The sequence below is a fragment of the Eptatretus burgeri genome, chromosome 5, assembly GCF_056783735.1.
Source record: "Eptatretus burgeri isolate ZD-2024b chromosome 5, Ebu_testis_v1, whole genome shotgun sequence".
Taxonomy (NCBI): Eukaryota; Metazoa; Chordata; class Myxini; order Myxiniformes; family Myxinidae; genus Eptatretus; species Eptatretus burgeri.
The window spans coordinates 37203032-37224111 of NC_140965.1; the positions used below are offsets into that span (position 1 = coordinate 37203032).

General features: G+C 43.8%; 1 protein-coding gene across 11 annotated transcripts in view; it reads right to left on the bottom strand.

Moving 5' to 3' along the window:
- CSPP1 (centrosome and spindle pole associated protein 1) overlaps nucleotides 1-21080 on the bottom strand; it is a 116622-nt gene that overhangs the window by 17662 nt on the left and 77880 nt on the right. For 9 of the 11 annotated variants that reach the window (XM_085881486.1, XM_085881488.1, XM_085881482.1 and 6 more), the window contains 5 exons: nucleotides 20164-20248; nucleotides 14536-14626; nucleotides 14303-14442; nucleotides 1998-2128; nucleotides 1816-1888 (listed from right to left, as the gene is read on the bottom strand). In XM_085881486.1, coding sequence (XP_085737612.1) covers nucleotides 1816-1888; nucleotides 1998-2128; nucleotides 14303-14442; nucleotides 14536-14626; nucleotides 20164-20248 — 520 coding nt within the window. The remainder of the gene's footprint in view (nucleotides 1-1815; nucleotides 1889-1997; nucleotides 2129-14302; nucleotides 14443-14535; nucleotides 14627-20163; nucleotides 20249-21080) is intronic. The other 2 variants (XR_015058247.1, XR_015058248.1) reach the window with 1 other exon arrangement.

Below are 21080 nucleotides of genomic sequence, written 5' to 3' on the forward strand. Positions count from 1 at the left end.
TTTTTATAACTCGGTCAAACATTATCACATTGTCTCATCCTTGACTTCTGAAACAATCTACATCGTCATATACCGCTCGTGAACCATCGTCGTCTTCAGACTTGTTTCTGACTATTTTATATAATTATGAGTTGAATAGTATGTAATGAGTATGTCGATAGATTTCTGTGAAGTCAGTGATAGCATAATAGGGGAGCAAAAACCTTTACCCATTACCTATTCCACTGTTTTGATGTGGGAATGCCCATTTCCTTTTATGAGAGGGAGGAGGGTGAGAGTAAAGAAGGGACAAATTTGGAAGGGGGATGGGGGGGTTGAGGACTTTCAGTGGGAGGAAAGGACATGGGGGGTGGGGTTGAAGTCTTGAGTGTGGAGAGGGGAACAATGCCTTAGGGTTGGGAGGGGAAGGGTGATGACTTGGGGTTATGGGAGGGGGAGAGAGCAAAGATGGGAGACAGAGTTGGGAGGGGGAGGCCGATTCTTTTGGTTGGTGCTGTCAGATTTGCATGTGTAAGATTACTCACAGTAACAGTGTGTGTGTGTGTGTGTGTGTGTGTGTGTGTGTGTGTGTGTGTGTGTGTGTGTGTGTGTGTGTGTGTGTGTGTGTGTGTGTATGTGTGTGTGTGTGTGTGTGTGTGTGTGTGTGTTTGAGTTTGGGTGGGTGTTACTGAACCAGAGAGTGGAGCGTCAAATGAGGATACGGTGCTGAACAAGTACGATACAGTACAGAAGAATGAAGATGTTGTGTCGAAACGAGGAGAATACAGTGCCGTGGTGGAGGACATTGGACAGTATCAATGAAGAGGGTGCGGGTGGGGGAGGGAGGTGTAGTACTGCAGAATGAGGGTGGGGGGATGTGCAGTACCAAACTATGTGGGTACGGGGAGGTGAAATACCAAACTATGAAGTGGTATGGAGGTGCAGTATTGGACTCTGAGGGTGTGGGGAGTTGCTGTACTGACCAAGGAGAGTGGGGAAGGTGCAGTACCAAACGAGGCGGCTGGAGGAAGGAGGTGCCAACACTAAAGGGGTGGGAAGTTACAGTACCAAATGAGGAGAGGCGAGGTTGTAGTACTAAGCAAGGATGGGGAAGGGGGAAGTTCCAAATGAGGAGGGGTGGGGAGGACCAACACTCTGTATAGAGCATGGTATGTGAACCTCTTATAATTCTGACATGTCCACTCATTTCTACTCATGATTATTTCCACTATCTGCAGTGCCTTTTTGTGATCATCCTCGGTGGCATAATGCTAAACATGTTTGCTCCGAGTCTGGGAGGTTAGCATTTCAAATCCGACTCCAGCCAATTCATACCAAATACTTCAAAAATGGCATGTGCTGCTTCCATGCTTGATGCTCAGCATTTAAAAAGGATAGAGCATGGAAAACAACCATAGGTTGGCAATCGTAGCACAGACTTGATGGGCCTTATGGCCTCCTCCTGTGTTGAAGTTCCTTGTTAGGGAACTCATATCATATTAACTCACGAACCTTTCTCCAAAGGCCTTCAGGTTTTAGCCCCTGCCAACCGTTAACAAATCACAATACCCAGTTTTGAACTCTTCTAACCTTCAGACATATTCTGCTTCCATCTGTCACACTCATCGGTTTATCCAATGATTTGTATTGCATTATTCTCCTTCACTTCTGTTTTCTTACCCACCAGGCTGCAACATATCTTTTCAACATTAGAGGGTTTTTTTTCTGTGTCTTAACTGAAACATATACTTTGAAATTTTAAGGAAATACAAAAGAAAGATAAAAATTATCTTTGGCTTTTCACTCGATTATCTCCTGGACGGTCAAATGTTTTACCATGGAAAGCACTGTCTGTCCGGAACAGGGAAGATTTGCTGTGACTCTCAGTTGGTGCATGAAGCCAAAATCCCTAAGGGAATACAAAACAATGACTGCAATCTGCAATGCCAAATAAAAGTAGGATCTTTTGCCATGAAAAAAAGCATAAACAGATTAGGCTACATTAAAATTTCACTCACCTGCCGCTTTTTTCCCATGACCTCCCTTCCACTCTCCATCTCCCTGTTCCCCTGATGCCTGTATTGATTGAACACAAAAGGAACCTGCTTTTTAGGTCGAGCTTCACGCAGATTGGGAGATGAAGGATGCTCTGTGGAAACAGTTTTTAACAACTAATGTTTAAATCCAGATACCAAAATGAACTTAAACAATTGTCAGTGTCCCTCTCACAAAAAAACAAAAACAAAAAAAGCCCATCATACTAAAATATTGTTACGGCTGTGGAAATTCGCATTACACCATAAAGGGCCCTCAGGTGAGATATCTCCATAGGTACATGTGTAGTTAGCCCAAACCCGTTGTATAGAGGGAATTTATGTGATCCATCCGGGCTGCGACGCTTTGAGTTAGGCGTTTTTCTTTCTCTATCTTTTATTTCAAACAAACAGCATCTCAACAACCACGCCATCCCCACCACAGGACCAACCGCACTACAACGACACCACCTCCACCACCTACGCTACCACATCATCGCTTCTACAACCATTCGCAAACACCACCACCTCCGCCTTTACCTTCACAACTTCATCACACATCATCGCTTTTACGGCCATTCCCAAACACCACCAGTCAACAACAAACGTCGTGTTCCCAGAGCCGTTCGGCCATGGAGGCCGAACGCGTCGATCCGCGGATCAGGAATGCTTCACGCCCACTTCTCCTCTGTCCAATGGGCAAGCGCGAGGCGGCTTGGCCCCGCCTCCAGGCGCGTGTAGGTGAATTCCGTCCATGTCCGTCTATGGAAATTTTAGGATCAGGGGAGTTTCACGCCCATTTTTGCCCGACCAATGGCTGACCGGGGGGGCGGTGTGGCCCCGCCTCCAATCGCGTTCTGATCCGGGAATTTGCATATCGGCGCCTCCTGAGAGCTATAAAGGTGTGAGCGGAAGGCGACTCGCAAGACAAGAATGTGGAACTGGTGGAGCTAAGCGTAAGCGTGGTGAGTGAAGCGAGGAGCATTGAGCGTTGAGCTGGAAGAAGGGGAGTGCGCGCGGTGGGTCGGGGCAAGGAAGCTCGGGTCCGAGGCAAGGAGGACGGCGGTCGGCGATGAGGTTGCGGTGTGGGGGATCGCTCGTCTCATCGCGGGACCCAAGCCAGCCAGCCACTCCCCTCCCCCAGGGCATCAACAATTTCCCCTTTCCCCGCGCTGAGATAGTGCAAAGGGGGCCCCGTTCCTCCCCCACCCCAAACGTGGTGCCAACGAGCACGCCAGGGGCACAGCGGCACGGACATTTTGCGGCTTGCCCGCCAACGCGTCACGAGGACGCGGGTAAGACCTCCCCGGTCTCGCGGACCAGGCCGCTCCTCTAGGTCCCGCGCACATTTGGCCTACGGGCCTGTCTGCCTCCTTGTCTGTGAGGGTGGCTTCCTTCTTTTGCTTTTGTGTAAATGTGTGTTGGCGTCGTCTGTGAAGTAAAACTGTGTAAGTGTTGCCGTGTGTACGCGTTAGATCGGTGTCAACTGTTTTCTTCTTGCCTTTGCTTTTTGTGTATGGCTGCTGTGGGGGAAAAATTTATATTAATGTATTTTAAATTGTAACAAATGGAGTTTCAGAAATGTAACTTTTATGCTGCAAATTGAATTGGCTGTCATTTCTGGCCAAAAGACTTTTGCCCTAAATGATAAGAAATGTGTTGTTCTGGAGCAGAGTGACCGAGCTGATAAATGAACCTTTGCTTAGAAAATGTATGAAGTGGCTTTTTGTCTAAAAGACACATCTACAGTCTGGGTGAATATCCCCCAACATCTCTCTCTCTCTCATGGAAGTATAAAATGTTTTGAAAGGCACATTGTTCTCAGTGCAAGCACGTGAGGAAGTATAGTTTCTCAGTGGCTTGTACTCCTTGGAACTGACCAAGTACCAAGTTAGAATAAAACTCTCTGATGTAATGTAGAAGTGAATTGAATCGGGTTGGTCTAACTGTTAACTAAGGTAAGAATTAAAGGAAATAGAACCAAATAATATTGCAACAAATGGGGATTCCTAAGTTCATTGTACAAGGGTGAGAAGTGTATGGTGTATAATTAGAAAATAAATTGTTTCACAAGGAAGGACTTGTGTGGACATCAGTTTTATCAGTGTCGATAGGGTTTTTGTAGGATTTTATAATCAAATCGGACAAACGTTAAACTCTGTCTGAAGTCAAATAAGATTCCACAATCGGCCAGTTAGAATCCTTCAGGAGGACAACGATCACAACAAGGTGGGTTTTAAAAAAATCCACATCACTGTATATACGTGCTTTCCGTGTGTCACATAATAAAATGCTTGCATGTTGAACTGTGCCCATTTCGCTTCGTCTTTTCTCCATTTGAATCTCCATCTTGAATCACGTAAGGGGTTCGTAGCGGGTTCAACATCCCGGTAATTAATCGGAACCGTCAAGGCGACGAGAACACCGCTTGGTTATCACTGCAGCACAGAACGGACCGCTTAAGCGGTTCGTGTCCGGAGTCGGCCTGTGGCGTGGTACGATCGCCCGGTCGACCATTTGCGCAGGTACTTAGGTCGATCAAATTTGGCGAGCAACCCTATCCTGCGCGGGTGGGCAATTGGCACAATCGTGGTGAGGTTAAACCCCCACCCGTGACTAGCTCCGGCATTGTTCCGAGAGGGTCACGACTGAATTGTCCGTCCGGTGGGCGACGTGCCGCGATTCGAGTTACGTGGCCATTCGCACACCGGCGGGCGCGAATTCGCAACAATATGCAATTTGGTGTCTGTGCGTCTATTTTTGAAAACTATACATCCGGTCGCAACTTATCCAATCTCAACCAAACTTAACGATGGAAGTTGCTGCGACGTCACCTGCCCACTCCCCAAGGGGGTTTTCGACATTAGGCAAAATGTGTAAAAGTGTGTATCCATTTTTAGATTTTAGATCCCAGGCAAAAATGCTCCAGTTAGTACTATAGTTAAGTATATGAGAGTTGTATACAAGAGGGGTTGCTGGCGGACTTTGAGCGCCCTGTGGAACTCTGGGGGTGGGGGGGGGGTACAGATCACAAACAGAGCAGGGGGGAGGGCGAGGACAGAGGGGAGACAGTGGAATACAGCAAGACCACCGACCTGCCTGCAGTGAGAGGGTGAGGGAGAACCAAAGACTCAGCTTCATTGTGGGAGATACCAATGATCCTTAATGCCTTGGTTTCCACAGCGTGAAGCCGAGAAAGGTGTAAGGCAGGAGCACCAGCCCAGAAGGGAGAGCAGTACTCCATCAGGCTGCGGATGAAAGCTTTGTATGTGGTCAGGAGCTCAGGTGTGCCAAGGAAGGGCTTTGCACACCGGAGGATGCCCAGTCGGCGACTGGCTTTGGAGCCCAGCTTGGAAATCTAGCTTTCTCAGGAAAGGTCATGGCAGATGATGAGACCCAAAAGCTTGAATGAAAGGACTTCTTCAAGAGGATTGTTGAGAAAGTAGATAGGGTGGAGGGGTGGGTGGTTCCAGACGGTCCTTTCGGAGAGACATAGTGAGAGCGAGAGAGTCAAGATTGAAAGACATGTTCCATATGTTGGCCCAGCTTGTGATTTTATCCAGATCTGCAGAGAGTGAAGAAGCTGGTGCTTGCTGATCTGAGGGATGACAGATGGTACGGCAGAGGGTGGAGTCATCAGTAAAGAGATGAAGATAATTTTCCAGAGTCGGAGAGATCGTTGATGAAAACCAGAAAAAGAACAGGGCCCAGAATGCTGCCTTGAGGAACTCCAGCCTGGACAGGAAGAGGGGACGAGAGAACTCCATTTGGGGCCACACGTTGGCTGCGACAAGACAGGAAGTCTGTGACCCATGAGTGGAGATGGCCTTGAATACCATAAGAAGAGAGCTTGAGCAGGGCAGGGTGCTAGACCACATCAAAAGTACACAATATGTCTAGGGAGATTGCTCTAACATCATGTCTGGCATTGAGGACCTCCATCCATTGTTGGGAAAGCAGAAGCAGCATGTCCAGGGTAGGGTGACCTGGTCTGTATCCAAATTGATGATTGGTAATCAAGCCATTGGAGAAGAAGAAGGATTTAATGTCTGAAATTTTACATGAAACCAATGATGCTCCTAATGATTCGTTTGGTGAGCGGTTTCACCCATCAGTATTATGCTGGCAGAATATGGGATTTGGTTGTAATTGTCCTTCCCATAGTTCTCGGTTAATATTGTTGTGGTTCTGCAAAACCAGCACTCGTCAAGGCAAACGCACCCAACATATCGCGATCCTCAGGCAGTAATTACCTATGCCACCGAAGATGAAGGTTATGTTTTCACCCTTTTCTGTCTGTTTGTCTATCTGTTTGTTTTTGTACAGGATATCTCAAAAAGTTGTGGACGCATCCAAATGAAATTTTTTGGACAGGGTGAGTGAGGGCCATTTGGCCTACGGGCCTGTACGGACAAACTGATGAGATTTTGGTGAAGACCCGGATCCGACTACTCAAATTTTTAAAGTGATTCTTCACCATTGAAAGATCGGGCAAAACTGAAATAAAGCACGATATCTCAAAACATTGTGGGCGGATTCTGACGAAAAACTTGGTGGACACGTTGGGTGTGTGACAAGGAAGAATTGATTCGATTTTGGTGAAGATCGAAGTCTGGATCTGGAAACGAGAATTATTTAATTTCTAAACTGATTCTTCACCATTGAGAGATCGGGCCAAAAAACGATATACAGCATGATATTTCAAAAATGTATTGGGCCAGATATGTTCTCGTGGATCAGGCATTGTCTTGTGGAGGTATGCGCTCTACCGGGTGCCCTTCTAGTTTCATTAGTATCTGTCTCAGATAGGCCTTCCCTTATGTCTAGTGGGTTAATAGGACAAAATGTGTTGTGAGGTTCTTTTAGTTAGGTCTTCAATTCCATTCAACTATTTTAATTTTCTTTGCACACACGACTTCTCCTTCAAGCAAGCATGCATGCCACAGATAGAATGGTGACGTCAATAGAGAGCCTCATGAAAATATTCCGCAGCAGCGCCATTCCCCAACAGATGTTTCATTTCGGACTTCTGAGAACTCAAACCACAATCCTACAACCTTCTTACGACCACCACACCTTCCTAAAAATCCCCACTCGACCTCTTCACCACAAATGCCTCCTCACTAAAACACTTCAATTACCTCACCGTAAATCTATTCTATTCACCACAAACACTACAGCACTTCCCCGACTTCACTGCAACCACCACAAAATTCCGCAACCACAGTCGGTACCACGGACACTCACCACAGTTTTTTTTTAAGGATGTCAAGGAACAACAGATATGAGCCACCATGACGGATGCTTGGGGTCAGAACAGATTGGCACATGGCTCAGCACGCAAGTATGCACTGGGGTCTGTTCAATGTCGTTTGGGTTGCCCTGGCGCTCTGTGAAATAGTAACCCTCATTGAAGCCTAACGCACGTTCATGGCCAGACAGTGCTCCCAAAAACTCATAGCCCATGAAAATCTTGAAGCTCCATCACATCACCGGGTTCAGGGGTAAATGAGGCCATTTTTGGCTTCAGAGTCTGACCGGCAGGGCTATTTCTCGGGGAGGTGTCTCCCTGCCAATGCGAGCCCACAGAGCATTTTGATATGATTTTTTTCTTGGCTCCTCCTTTGCCCAGGCTCTATAAAAAAAATAGCTGCGAAAGGATCATTGAGCCAGTCAGTCTTCATCAGTCAGTTTCTGCCACAGCCTTGAGTCAGTGACTCCCTGCACGAGGTCAGAGCATCTTTGCCTGGGTGTGAGGTGGCTGCTTCTGAGTGCAGATGGCTGGACGAAGAGGAGAGTCCAGATCTGATCAGCGGCAGGAGGGGAAATGCGGAGCGAAGCGTTGAGTAGGCAGAACGTTAGACTGACAATTGACATGGTAATTAGACTCTCTCACACGCCACGTTAAGCTATCATCTCACACGTTCCGTCCCTCCCATATACTGTCTCGTCTGCTGTACACACACAAAACTAAAAGAATCACCTGCAGATATGCACCGTACACTTAATTTTGTACCTACTCACTCACACACGATAAGCACCTTCAGTTTTTGTCCCGCCTCCCCCTCCGAAGCGACTGGGTTGCGTTGGTCCGTCGACGAGACTATATTCAAGAGGTCGTTCACACCTCAAACTCTCTCGTCTTTTTTGCTTTCTAATTTCCTCGGGTGTGTGACTGATGGCGCCTGTTATGTTCGATTAAATATAAAGTTGGATAAGTTTAATTTCAGTTTAGCTCTGTCCTGTGTCTCTCTTTTGTAAATACTTGCATTTCTTTTGCTGCACCTCAACAATTCTTGCTTTCCCCTGCTGTACATATTGCTTATTAAAACATTTTATCAGTGTCACATGACCTTTCCACGTCCTTGCTTGATGAATAAAATGCCCTCATTATAAATGTACCCAGCTCATTTTTTTTTTGTATACCGTGTCGAGGCTCGCATGAGAGCTAGCACACAACGCACAGCAAAGGGAGGGGGGCATGTGACAAGAGGGGTGGGAGTGGGAAGGACAAAACAGTGGGGAACAGAGACATTAGGAGATCTGTGGAAGGGAGAGGGATGGGGCGGGGAACATGGGGAATACAAGATGGACATTACAGGGACCTTCAGGAAGGAAAGCAGAGAATTTGAAGGAGGTGGGCTTTGGTGGATTATCGGGGGTAGAAAAGATCGAGGATTTGGATGGGGGATGACAAATGGTGGTGGTGAAAAGCTGTTTTGAAGGCCTGGAGGGAAGAATGGGATTGAATAGAGTGAGGGAGTTTATTCCAAAGGTGGGGAAAAAGAGGAATGAAAGAGTGAATTTGAGCAGTGATTTGTGATTTGGTAGTTTTACCAGAAGGGGGTTGTTGACGGACCTTGAGCACCCTGCGGAAATGTGGTGGGGACAAATCGCAGAGATAGTAGGGGGCGAGGCTGGAGAGGAGATGGGTAGAAGACAGAAAGTCCACCGACCTGCTTGCTGAGAGAGTGAGAGGCCCAAAGACTCAGCCTCATCGCGGGAGATGCCAATGATCCGAAATGCCTTGGTTTCCACAGCGTGAAACCGAAAAAGGTGGGAGGCAGGAGCACCAGCCCAGAGGGGAGAGCAGTACTCAATCAGGCTGCGGAGGAAAACAGGAGCTCAGGTGGGCCGAGGAAGAACTTTGCACGGTGGATTCCAAGTCGGCGACTAGCTTTGGAGGCGAGGTTTGAAATGTGGCTTTCCCAGGAAAGGTCATGGCAGATCGTGAGACCCAGAAGCTTGAAAGAACAGAATTCTTCCAGAGGATTGTTGAGAAAGTGGATGGGGGGGGGGTTCTAAACAGTCCTTTTGGAGAGACATAGTGAGAGTGTGAGATTTGTCCAGATTGAAAGACATGTTCCACGTGTTGGACCAGTTTGTGATTTTACCCAGATATGCAGTGAGGGAAGAAGCTGCTGCTTGCCAGTCTGAGGGATGACCGATGGTATGGCAGAGGGTGGAGACGTCAGCAAAGAGATATAGAGGATTTTCCAGAGAGTTGGAGAGATCATTGATGAAAACCAGAAAAATAACGGCCCAGAATTCTACCTTGAGGAACTCCAGCCTGGACAGGAAGATGGGATGAAAGAACTCCATTTAGGACCACACATTGACTGTGACAGGAGAGGAAGTCTACGAGCCATGAGTGGAGATGGCCTTGGATACCATAGGAAGAGAGTTTGGTGAGCAGGGCAGGGTGCCAGACCGTGTCCAAAGCACGCGATATGTCCAGGGTTATGGCTCTGATTTCATGTCCGGCATTGAGGACCTCCATCCATTGATGGGAGAGCAGAAGCAGCATATTCAGGGTAGAGTGACCTGGTCTGAAACCAAATTGATGATCGGAAATCAAGCACTTGGAGAAGAGGAAGGATTTAACGTCTGAAGCGATGATGGATTCCATAACCTTTCTGATGATTGGCAGAAGGCTGATTGGACTACAGTTACAGGGATCTGTTTTTGCACCTTTTTTATGCAGGGCAGTCGAGTTTGCTGATTTCCAAGCAGATGGCAGATGACCTTGAGCAAATGAGGGTGAATAGAACAGAGAGAGGGTAATCAAGAGCAGAGGAGCAGGTTTTTAGGACACGTGGGCTGATGCCGTCTGGACCGGTTGCAGAATCTGAGTCGAGGTTTGACAGCAAGCTCTCCACCTTGAGGAGAAAAGGACACAGAGTCCACGGACAGTCAGGTGTGACTGGGTAAGGTGGGTAGAGAAAGCGATGGGTTTTGGACACAACATTTTGCTGCAAACAACGAGTTTAGGCATTCAGCCTTTTCACGTGCGGTATCAGCAGTGCGGCCATTTGAGGTAAGGGAGGGATGGAGGAGGAACATACACCAGAAACAGATTTGATTAGACACCACCAGGATTTTGAGGAGGGAGAGAGGTTTAAAAGTTCAGACTTAAGCTTCGAAAGATGCTGTTTTCTGGCTCTCCAGAGGTTGGATACACACTTGTTCTGACCTTTATGGAAGGAACTGAGATTACCCTGAGCAGAGGACGAGCAGCAGATATTGTCAGCGAAATTTGTCAAAATCAGATCCAGAAGAGATGGAGTACCATTGGTTGAGATCCGGGTCAGGAAGTTGACCGATTTAGTCAGTGCCAATGAGTCGCAGAAAGCTTTTGCTGAAGTGCCATGACAGGTGAGAGAGGTACCCACACCTAGCCAACTGGCATGATGGCAATTGAAGTCGCCACATATGAGGAAGAGAGAATTTGAATGAGAAGATAGATGTTGGTCCACGTTTTCGGATGGTGAGGTGAAGATGGAGTCATCACTGTTTGGTGGATGGCACAGTACACATATAAACATGAGGTGGGAGTGGAGGGGAAGCCGTAGCCAGAGGTATTCCTGGGGGTGTGGGGGAGTGAGGGCAGTGCATGGAGAGTGAGGAATAGAGTCTTTGATAAAGAGAGCAACCTCCAGCAGGATGATGCTCAGGTCTGTCATACCAGAGGAGGGAGTAACCAGGGAGAGACACTTGGGAGTCAGACACGTCTTGGGGAGGAAAGTTTCTGTTAGGCAGATTATTTCTGGTTTGTCAGTGGCAAACTGTATGGAAAGATCTGAAAGATTTAAGCGAAGGCCCCGGATATTTGAGGTCCACACTGTTAATGAAGAGGGAGGGGAGGAGGATTTGGGTGCAGGGGGGGGGAGGGGGGGAGGATAGGACAAGGGACGAGGGGGGAGGTGAGGAGGGTTGTTGAGAGAGTGTGGGGATTGCAGAATAGCTCCGTGAGGGGGCCGGATGAGGAGAAGAAAAGGCTCTGTGGTGCTGGGGGAGAGGGGGCACAAGAGAGGAGGCAGAAGACAGTTGAGGATTTGAGGAGATGGAGTGAAGAGATGGAGGTGAGAGGGCAGTGGAAGGAGGAAGCTTTGGGGATGGGAGGGGGGGGAACTTTGAGAAGTGATGGGGGGTGAATGGTGGGAGAAGAGTGAGTGGGGAGAGTTGAGGGAGAAAGGTGAGGGGGGAGTTTTTGAGAGAGGTGAGAGTGAGGTTTGGAGGGAGAAGAGTGTGATGGTTGCTTTGAGAGTGAGGGGTGAGAGGGCTGAGTTTGCACTGAAAATGGAAAAAAAAGAATGGTTGATGGAAAGTGAACATTCATAGCAAACTGGGGGTTTTTTGTAAGTTTTAGGTCAGAAATGCGATTAAACACATTTCTTGATGGATGCAATGAAGGCAAATTCAGAGAATGGAGAGAAGAAACGCTGTAACAGTTGGATTTTTTAGGCAAGGTATGAAGGAAAGGTCGAATTGAGAGCAGTCTGTTTAAATAGTAGAAGAGTAGTGCATTATGATACAGTAAAGAGTACCACACGTGTGAAAGAGGAAGATGAAGCATTATATGAGATTGTTTTTATTATTATTATTATTGTTTGAGAGTTTTTTTCATGAGATTAGGTCATGCAAGTTGTTGTAGAAAAAATTGTGAGGTTTTTTGGATCGTAGAAAATGGTGAAATTGGATCGGTAAATGCAGGGGGTGTAAACAGATCATGTGGTTACGGAGAAGCACTTGGCTCTGGGAGGTGTATAGTCTAAAGTTAAATTATTTATTTTAAATAAGGATTGCGTAACATTCGGAAAAGGGAAGGTTGAAGTAAAATCGTGGAAGTGTGTGGTGAATTTGGAACAGTAAACGCAGTGTGAAGCTGCTGGGTCGATGAAATGCACCAGGAAGAGTAGAGAGAGACATGTGGTTACAGGAGGTGGAGAGATCGAAAGGAAACAAGGAAGATTATTATTTTTTGATGTATTTTTGAAGAACAGGTATGGCTCGGGAATGGAAGGTTGTAGATCGGAATAAATCATGAAGGTAATGGCGAGAGAGGGTCAGCTCAGTAGAATGAAGATGGTGTGCCGGCAGGGGGAAGAAGAAGAAGAAGAAGAATAAGGATCGAGACTCGTGAGTGTGCAAGGAGAAAGGTAGTTTTTTTTGGGGGGGTTAAGACAAGAAATAGAGTGTTTAGTTGGGAGGGATGGGGGATGTTGGGAAAGTGGGGAAGATAGAAATTGAAGGAAATGGGGAGAAAATACAAATAAACACGATTGTACACTGAGGGGAGGATGGGTAGGCCTCAAGCACCTGGAAAGACAAGGTCGACAAAAACTCACAAAATAGCACGATTTTTGAAACAAAACTGGACTAGGAACACACAGTAACATGTAGGTGAGAAAATAAACAGTTAAAACTGTAAAGATAACGACCGGAAACTTAACTTTGAAATCGTCAGCAGAGAGCCCTGAAAGAGATCTGCCGATGCTCCAAACCCAGAACCGGAAGTCATTCTTTTCCTCCATTGTTCCAGCGTAGTCCGCACATTAGGTTCGCCGGGAAACTCTAACCCATTAATTGGCTCTTATTAGCCGGTGCGTAATTGGCAAATCCGCTCAGCTGCACCTGATACAGTAAGTTCCACGCAATTATGCATCTAGGACACATGACCCCCCTTGGTAAGGCCATCCACAGGTAAGTTATCATGTGGAGTAGTGTAACCCTGCCAGAATTGACAGTAGCAATCGGCATTCGTGGTTGCTTAGCAACCCGTCAGCGCGTGGAATTATCTGTGCCTGGTGGCTTCAGAACCGGGCATTTTGGAGGGACCTGAGTGCTTCCGCTCGTGGCAAGCCTCGAACCCCGGATCCGGAATAATATCATCAAATTCTGGAAGACATACTTGTGGGGGGGTTTTTCCACTTTTTTTTTCCACATTCTGCTTCTCCAGTTTTTCATGGCACACACTGACTGCAGTGTTACACTGTGCAAGTGTCAATCTATTGTTTAAATCCAAATGCCAACACATATTGTGAATGCACTTGGATGCATACTGAACATCCTCTCTCATTCATCGATGCTTATGGTGGTGTTTGCATCTCGATTGGTGGTGTTGGAGTCCTATTGTGAAACTACCAAAATCAAGAATCACTGTTCACCTTCATTCCTCTTTTTCCCCACCTTTGGAAGAAACTCCCACACATTCTTCAATCCCACTCTTCCATCCAGATCTTCAAAACAGCTGTTCACCATCATCTCTTGTCTTCCCCCATTCAAAAACCACGATCTTTTCTACCCCCGTTAATCCACCCCAAACCCACCTCCTTCAAATTCCCTGCTTTCTTTCCTGAAAGTCCCTGTAGTGTCCATCTTGATTACCCCGTGTACCCCGCCCCATCCCTCCCTCTCCCTTCCACAGATCTCCTCATGTCTCTGTTCCCTACTGTTTTGTGCTTCTCTCTCCCATCCCTCTTGTCTCCTGCTCCCTTTGTAATATGTCCCGTGTGTTAGCTCTGCTACAAGCCTCGACAATGTACTGTATACAATAAAAATTTAAAAAAAATTAAAAGATGAATCGAGTCAAATGAAAGAGAAGTTTCTACTTGGGTTATAAACTTCGTGCCCCTTTTAAAATAACTCCATAATGAGGCCCAAGTAACTGTATCTCACTGATACAAAGTTAGATTATGAAAATATATGATATAAAGTTTGTATAAAGTTAAATTAAGAAATCAGTTTTCGTAATCAGCAAAAAATTCTGATTCAGAAACCATCCTCAAACCTTTTGGCCTTCGACACATGATTAAAAATGCCATAGCTCTTGGACTAAGTGATCTGACACAACATGGTTAGTAGGATAGGTTGAAGCCTTTATAAAAATTTACCAATAGTAAACCAAAAAAAAAAAAAATCCTAAAGTGGTCTATTTTACCCACAGGTATTGTTTCATGAACCATGATCAGCATCATGGGAGTGCAATCAGTGTTAGATGTGTGTCCTACCGTAATACTGCATGTCAAAGGGTTGTGCAGTGAGACGGCAAACATCAGGTGAGAGCCGTGCTGTGGTCGGGCGATAATATGGCGACGGCGTTCTCCATGACAACATTTCTATTTCATGTGGGCTGTCCAGTTGGTCAGGGCTGTTGACACATTAACCAAACAGTCCCAATTGAAGAAGTCAGATCAACGTTTTGCAAAATAATTTTAAAGAAAACATCGTCATCGCAGATTACCTGAAGTCAAATGCTCTTTGCAGGTGATGCATCTCACTTCGTGTAGCCTGCCGGAGGATTTCAAGTTTGCTGAGCACGCGACTGTCAATAGCTGCAGTGGGAGCAGAACATGCATCATATTATGATGGCAGCAGAGCATGGGAGGAAGGTCGAATTTCCTTCAGGTATATCATGCTGGTAGCCACAAGGACAATGTTAGGAGATGAAGTGCCACCTCTAGCAGAGTGATTCACTGTTTGGTACTTTTCTTTCAAGAACTCTCAAAGTTCAGCTTTTATATTTTTTTATTATCAAGTCTAATGAATGTGACATACAAGGCATATCTTATACAGGAGCATATCTTTATCAACTTCCATTGATAAAAACCCATCGTTCTAATTGTACAGTGATGAAAATCAACACTTGCTTTCACAAAGTAGTATCTATCTGGTGTTTAAAATCAGTGTCCTTTTTAAAGGGTGCAGGCAGCCCACAATATTTTTGATGGTGTCCCACATTCATGGATGATAATATGCATGCAATTGCAAAAGATCAACCCCCAAACAATCAAACTGATTGAGAAAGCAATGGAGCTTTGGAATACCATATTGATATATTACAGCACTCGGAAGGAAAGATCGAAATACCAGGAGTGAAGATACGTCATGGGATCTTTCAGGGAGACAACCTTTTGCCACTCCTATTTTGCCTGGCACTGGACCCACTGAGCAACCTCATTAATAAGTGATGGGGAATATTCCTCTTTAAACAAGTTGCCTTTTATTTTACTGTACTCACTGGTTTTACCCATGTACTCACTTGCCTTCTATATTAATTTCTTTGTAAACCCTTTTACCTAATGTCTTATCCTGTACTCCCTTGTCCTGCTTGTAATATTTTGTTTAATTCTCACCAAGGATGAAACAAGGTGACCTGGTTGATAACACTGCAACTTTTGCCATGATTATGTCATTCTCCTTCCACCCAGTGGACACGTATTACATTTTGAATTATTTTACCTAATGCTTATCAGACCCTTCCACTCCTTTCAATGTGTGTATGTATATATATATATATATATATATATATATATATATATATATATATATATATATATATATATATATATATATATATATATATATATATATATATATATATATATATATATATATATATATCAGGAAATGTAAGCTTAGTTTAGTGAAAATCATTGCAGATGTTTTACATCTCAGTGTTTTGAACTCCGTGGTACCACAAAATAAATGTTCTCTGACGAAATGTACTTTACCTTGTGGACAGTGGATGATTTGGGTGTTTAAAGAGACAATAACGTAAATAGGATTTACACCGAGTCGGTTAATAACAGACTTCCACAACATAAGCAAGGATAAGGATACACCCTGATGTCAAATAAGAGAACGTCCAAAGTGACAAGAAAGGCAACAGCTAGTTTAGATGGATGATTTAAAACTATTTGCACCAAATTACGAAAAATTGGCAAAACTCAAATTCGTGAAACGGTACTCTGACAAAATCCAAGTGCAATTTGGCCTAGATAAGTGTGCCAAGTGCACATTCATACAAGGCAGACCAACAAGAATTGACAACACAAAAATTAACAACGAAGCATCGTACAAATAACTCTGAGTAGAAGAGGGCACCAAATATGTCACAAACAAATGCGCAAAACGATTACCAAAAAAATGACGCTGATCCTGAAAACATAACATTATTCAAGGAACAAAATCATAGCCATAAATCAACTCGCAATACCAGTATTCCAGTACAGCTGTGGAATAATGAAACACCACAATCAGACATCAATAAACTAGATATCAAAACAAGGAAACTCCTCACCATACACAAAATGTTCCACAAAAATCAATGCATCCCGAGAATGTACTTGCAGAGACAAGAAGGGGGTAGCAGCCTGATGGAACTCAACCAAGTGCACAGAGTGACAACAGTAGGATTGGCTGAGTATGTGAAAAGTGCAACAGACTACCGAATCCAATTTGTAAGCAAACATGAAGACAACAAACCAGAGAAGGTGTCAAAAAATTTCTAAAGGCAGGTGCAAATGGAAGATGTCACACATGAAACCGAAACAGCAATGAATGCAGCCCCGATTGCAAAAAAGACAAAAGAAAAGTATAAACCGAAATAACAGATATACTGTACACCAACAATAATAGACAATGATAAAAAGAGCAGGAAGGTATAAAACAAGGACAAATGTGTCCAAGAGCCGCATCCTAAAGGTTTTGGAAGAAGAAGAAGAAGAAGAAGAAAAAGAAGAAGAAGAAAAATAAGAAGAAGAAGAAGAAGAAGAAAGAGAAGAAAGAGAAGAAGAAAGAAGAAGAAGAAGAAGAAGAAAGAAGAAGAAGAAAAAGAAAAAGAAAAAGAAGAAGAAGAAGAAGAAGAAGAAGAAGAAGAAGAAGAAGAAGAAGAAGAAGAAGAAGAAGAAGAAGAAGAAGAAGAAGAAGAAGAAGAAGAAGAAGAAGAAGAAGAAGAAGAAGAAGAAGAAGAAGAAGAAGAAGAAGAAGAAGAAGAAGAAGAAGAAGAAGAAGAAGAAGAAGAAGAAGAAGAAGAAGAAGAAGAAGAAGAAGAAGAACGCGGAGCTCTCTTAGAGCCAGCGTTCGCTACGCGAGACGCGGCTAAAAAGTTGAACAGATTGGGCAAAGACAAATAAGACTCTTTGGAATGGCTAAGAAGAGGTCAACTCAAATGGGATGGAGAACAAATCATTATAAATTCCCAAGACCAAGGACACTATACCAATGGCTTTAATAAGATGGCAGAACTGAGTCAATCAGACAAGTGTTGATTCTGCAAGGTAGAAACAGAAAGTATGAGCCACTTCCTATTGGGATGCTAAAAAAAAACTCATGTCAGAGCAGCTGATGATCCCTTTGAGCGTGAACATAGAAATCAAAGCATTGCGACAGGATATCATACTTCGGTATAAAAAAAAGAAAAGATGGTATTGCTAATTGAGGTGTCAATATCCAAAGATTTTGGCCTAAACACAGAAATCAAGAAAATGACTAAATACCAAGACCTCAAAATTAAGAGAAAAGAGCCTGGAAGTTGAAGAATGCTGAAATTGTCCCAGGAATTATTGGATCAACAGGGATGATAAATAGATAAATAAATAAAGTACCTCAGGGTGATCTTAAGAACTATCCCTGGAAATATTACTACAAACGAACTGCAGTTGAAAGCCATCTGGGGCTCAGTGATGATCCTCAAAAGAGCCATCAACAAAACTTCACAACTTCGTCCATGAATCATGATCCTTTACTGAAACTGAGATTGATGCTTAGAGACCTGGGAGGACTCCGTTCCACCTTATGAAACCTGCATACGGAGATAATAACCAATGACATGCACTTCTCCTTTTACCAAAAGATGCAAAAAATCTTGTATAATTTCCCTTGTGGCAACAGAACCAAACAAAAATAATATCTATTTATAACAACCCAAACAACTCACACTCACACCCCTCCCTCCACCCCTCCCCCCAAATATGATTTATTGTACACATCATCATTTTAAATATACCTTGTGCATTCACAAGCCACAGATATGACCTTCCCATCGGTTAAGAAGCACCTAAACCAGATACATTGTCTCCCTCTGGGAAATCTGCCTGAATGGTGGGAATGAAAGCATCATCTTTCCAATTGCAGATGTCCATTAAATAAATTACCAAGCTTGCCATGTTCACATGAGGTAATCCTGCAAGGTTCAAAGTCCACTCACTAGCAGGGATGATTGGGGAGGTCGGGTAGAACGTGCCAGCCATAGCCCAACCACATTCTTTGCATGGGCCCATATCGTCAGGAGTTTTTGCAATACGAGCTGTAAGATATCAACTTTTTGGGTGAGTTGATCAGAAAGTTCTCCAAATCGTTCATTGTTCAGAGGCATGCCCCATTCTCTCAGGTAATTTTCCAATTATTTTTGGCTTCTTTTAGCTTTGTGAGCCATTTCAGGTAACGATCTATAACTGGCACGCATGATAAACGTTCACCGCCCCGATGATCACCATTTCTAGAGGTTTCTGTGCATACGCACTGAGCATTCTGGGGTGGATGGCGTCATTTTGAAAGTCATGTAATTGGGTATTGTTTCTGAAAACCACTTCAGAAAAGGAAATTTTTGTCCGGTGCCCAGTTTTTGTTTTGCTTCATCTGTTTTCCAAATCAAAATGACAGTATTTCCAAAGTTCTCCAAGAACTGTATCTTGCAAGTGCTATGTTGTGATGTAGCAAATTCAGTGGCATCTCAGTCTGATGTGAGTTTGACTGAGTCAGGCAATTGTGAGGTCGATCACTGCAGTAACATTTCCTCAGTGCAGATTGAGAACGATTTGCAAAGCGAGTGTGACAGTGCAGGTGACAACAATGACAATGACGTGGTAATCCAACTGTACCACATCAATACAAACCAGTGATGACAGGGACGAGACAGCAATTCTGATTATATAAACTGATGCAAATCAACTACATCATCCCGAACGTAAATTGCTGGTAAATAGGCCGACACATTTTCTGAGCAAATCATGATACGATTATGTACGCTTTCCACGCCCTCAATGAGGACTTTGTGCACATCCGTGCACACGGACACACACGCAGACTGATTCAAAAGTACAGAGTAAAATGGAACTTTCTGACTTTGGTGTTTATTATTATTTTTTCTTTCGTTTTAAAATCTGATTAATAAACCAGATGTCCATTGAGAAGTCTATAAGCATCACCAACTTTATTTACAAACCTGAAAATACGTATGTTTGAAGTGGGTTACAAGTTCTCCCCAAAATAGATGAACCACCTGACGTCAGAGATAATATAATCACTAAAAGGAAAGTTTGTAGCAACTGGGTTAGACCACTGTCTACCTGCCACCACCAGAATGAGGACTGAAAAGCTTACTCAGTACTTTTGGATCACTCTTTATGCAATTTATTACCTCATATTTTAATGCTTAAATACAACATTACAGAATGTTATTTGTTAGCAGGGGGTGAAAAAACAAACAATAGTGTGTCTCAATCTAATTGCTGTTGGGGTGTTGAGCTCCTTTTCGCCGTTTTCTTCTTCTTCTGTTATGGTGTGGTCCGTTCTGCGTTCTAGATCTTCCACAAGCCTCAACTTTGTTTACAATATAATTTTTTTTAAAGAAATGTCATGAAGACAAAAGTTAATTCGTATACACTAACTGTCAATGGACAGACAAGGTAAGGTTATCTCTACTTCACTTGTTGCTTCTCTTACTTTATACACTACTGGTACTTTGATGTTTGCTATCATCCTGTTACAATGACGTTTTTAATTTGTTACATTTCCAGTGGTAAGCTTTCCTGTACATGTCACCAATAGCTACCAATTTATTTGTCTATTTCATTTTGTATGTGTGTTCCTTAACAAACATGGTTTCTGGTGATACTACTGCTACCACAAATAACAACAATAATAACAAAAATAATAATAATAATAATAATAATAATAATAATAATAATAATATTCACGATCATGCTCGTACTCATTTAATATAAACCACCAAAGAGCCAGTCACAAAGAATGTGAAAGAAAAGGGCTTCACCAACACAATTAACAAGGCCCCACCACGTGACCTCACCAGAGTCTCTGCATTTGGATGAAGCCGATGAAGGCTGCTCAGTCCGACAGGATGAGCAAGGTGATCTTTTCATCCTGGAAAGCCACTGGTTTAATAAAAGAAAGAAAAAGAAGACTTACAAAACTACCGTAATGAAGGTTTCATTAAAAATAGAATGATCTGGAAAGGCATTCGATCAAGTGCATACTTCCGCCACACAATGCCTGATCCAGAAGAACATATCGGGCCCAATACATTTTTAAAATATAATGCTATACATCGGGTTTGGCCCGATCTCTCAATGGTGAAGGATCACTTCGAAAATTAAATAAAATTATAGGATCCAGATCCAGATCTGCACCACAATCTAATCAGTTCGTCCTCGTCACACACCCAACCTGCCCACCAAATTTAATCCAAATCTGTCCCCAACTTTTTGAGATATCCTGCACACAAACAAACAAAGAAGGGGTGAAAACATAACCTCCTTCCACCTTCGATGGTGGAGGTAATAATTAGAGAAGCATTCCTTGGCATTTAAAGCAACCATATTTGAGCCATAACCACAATGTTTTATCAAATGAGGGTTGATAAAGGTTTGCTAGCTGTTATGGGAAGATAAGCAACATTGTTTCGGGCGTTAGGTAAGGTAATAATACACTGTTGTGGAAATGGCAATGGGGAGTAAAAGGTGTAGAACAGACTAGTTATTGCATTAATAAACGTTTAGCATAAGTATGTGGTTTGTGTGTGAAAATGATAGAGCACGTGTTGACGTTTGCTTAAGCCCCTGTCACACCTTGACGATTTAGCCAGCGTATGGCAACGTATCAAAATTGATCTAAAATGCTGGTGTACGCTGAACTATTGATGTTTTTTTTCAGTTTTGGGAGTATATTAACGAGTTGGACGTATGTATAACGTATTAGTAACGTACA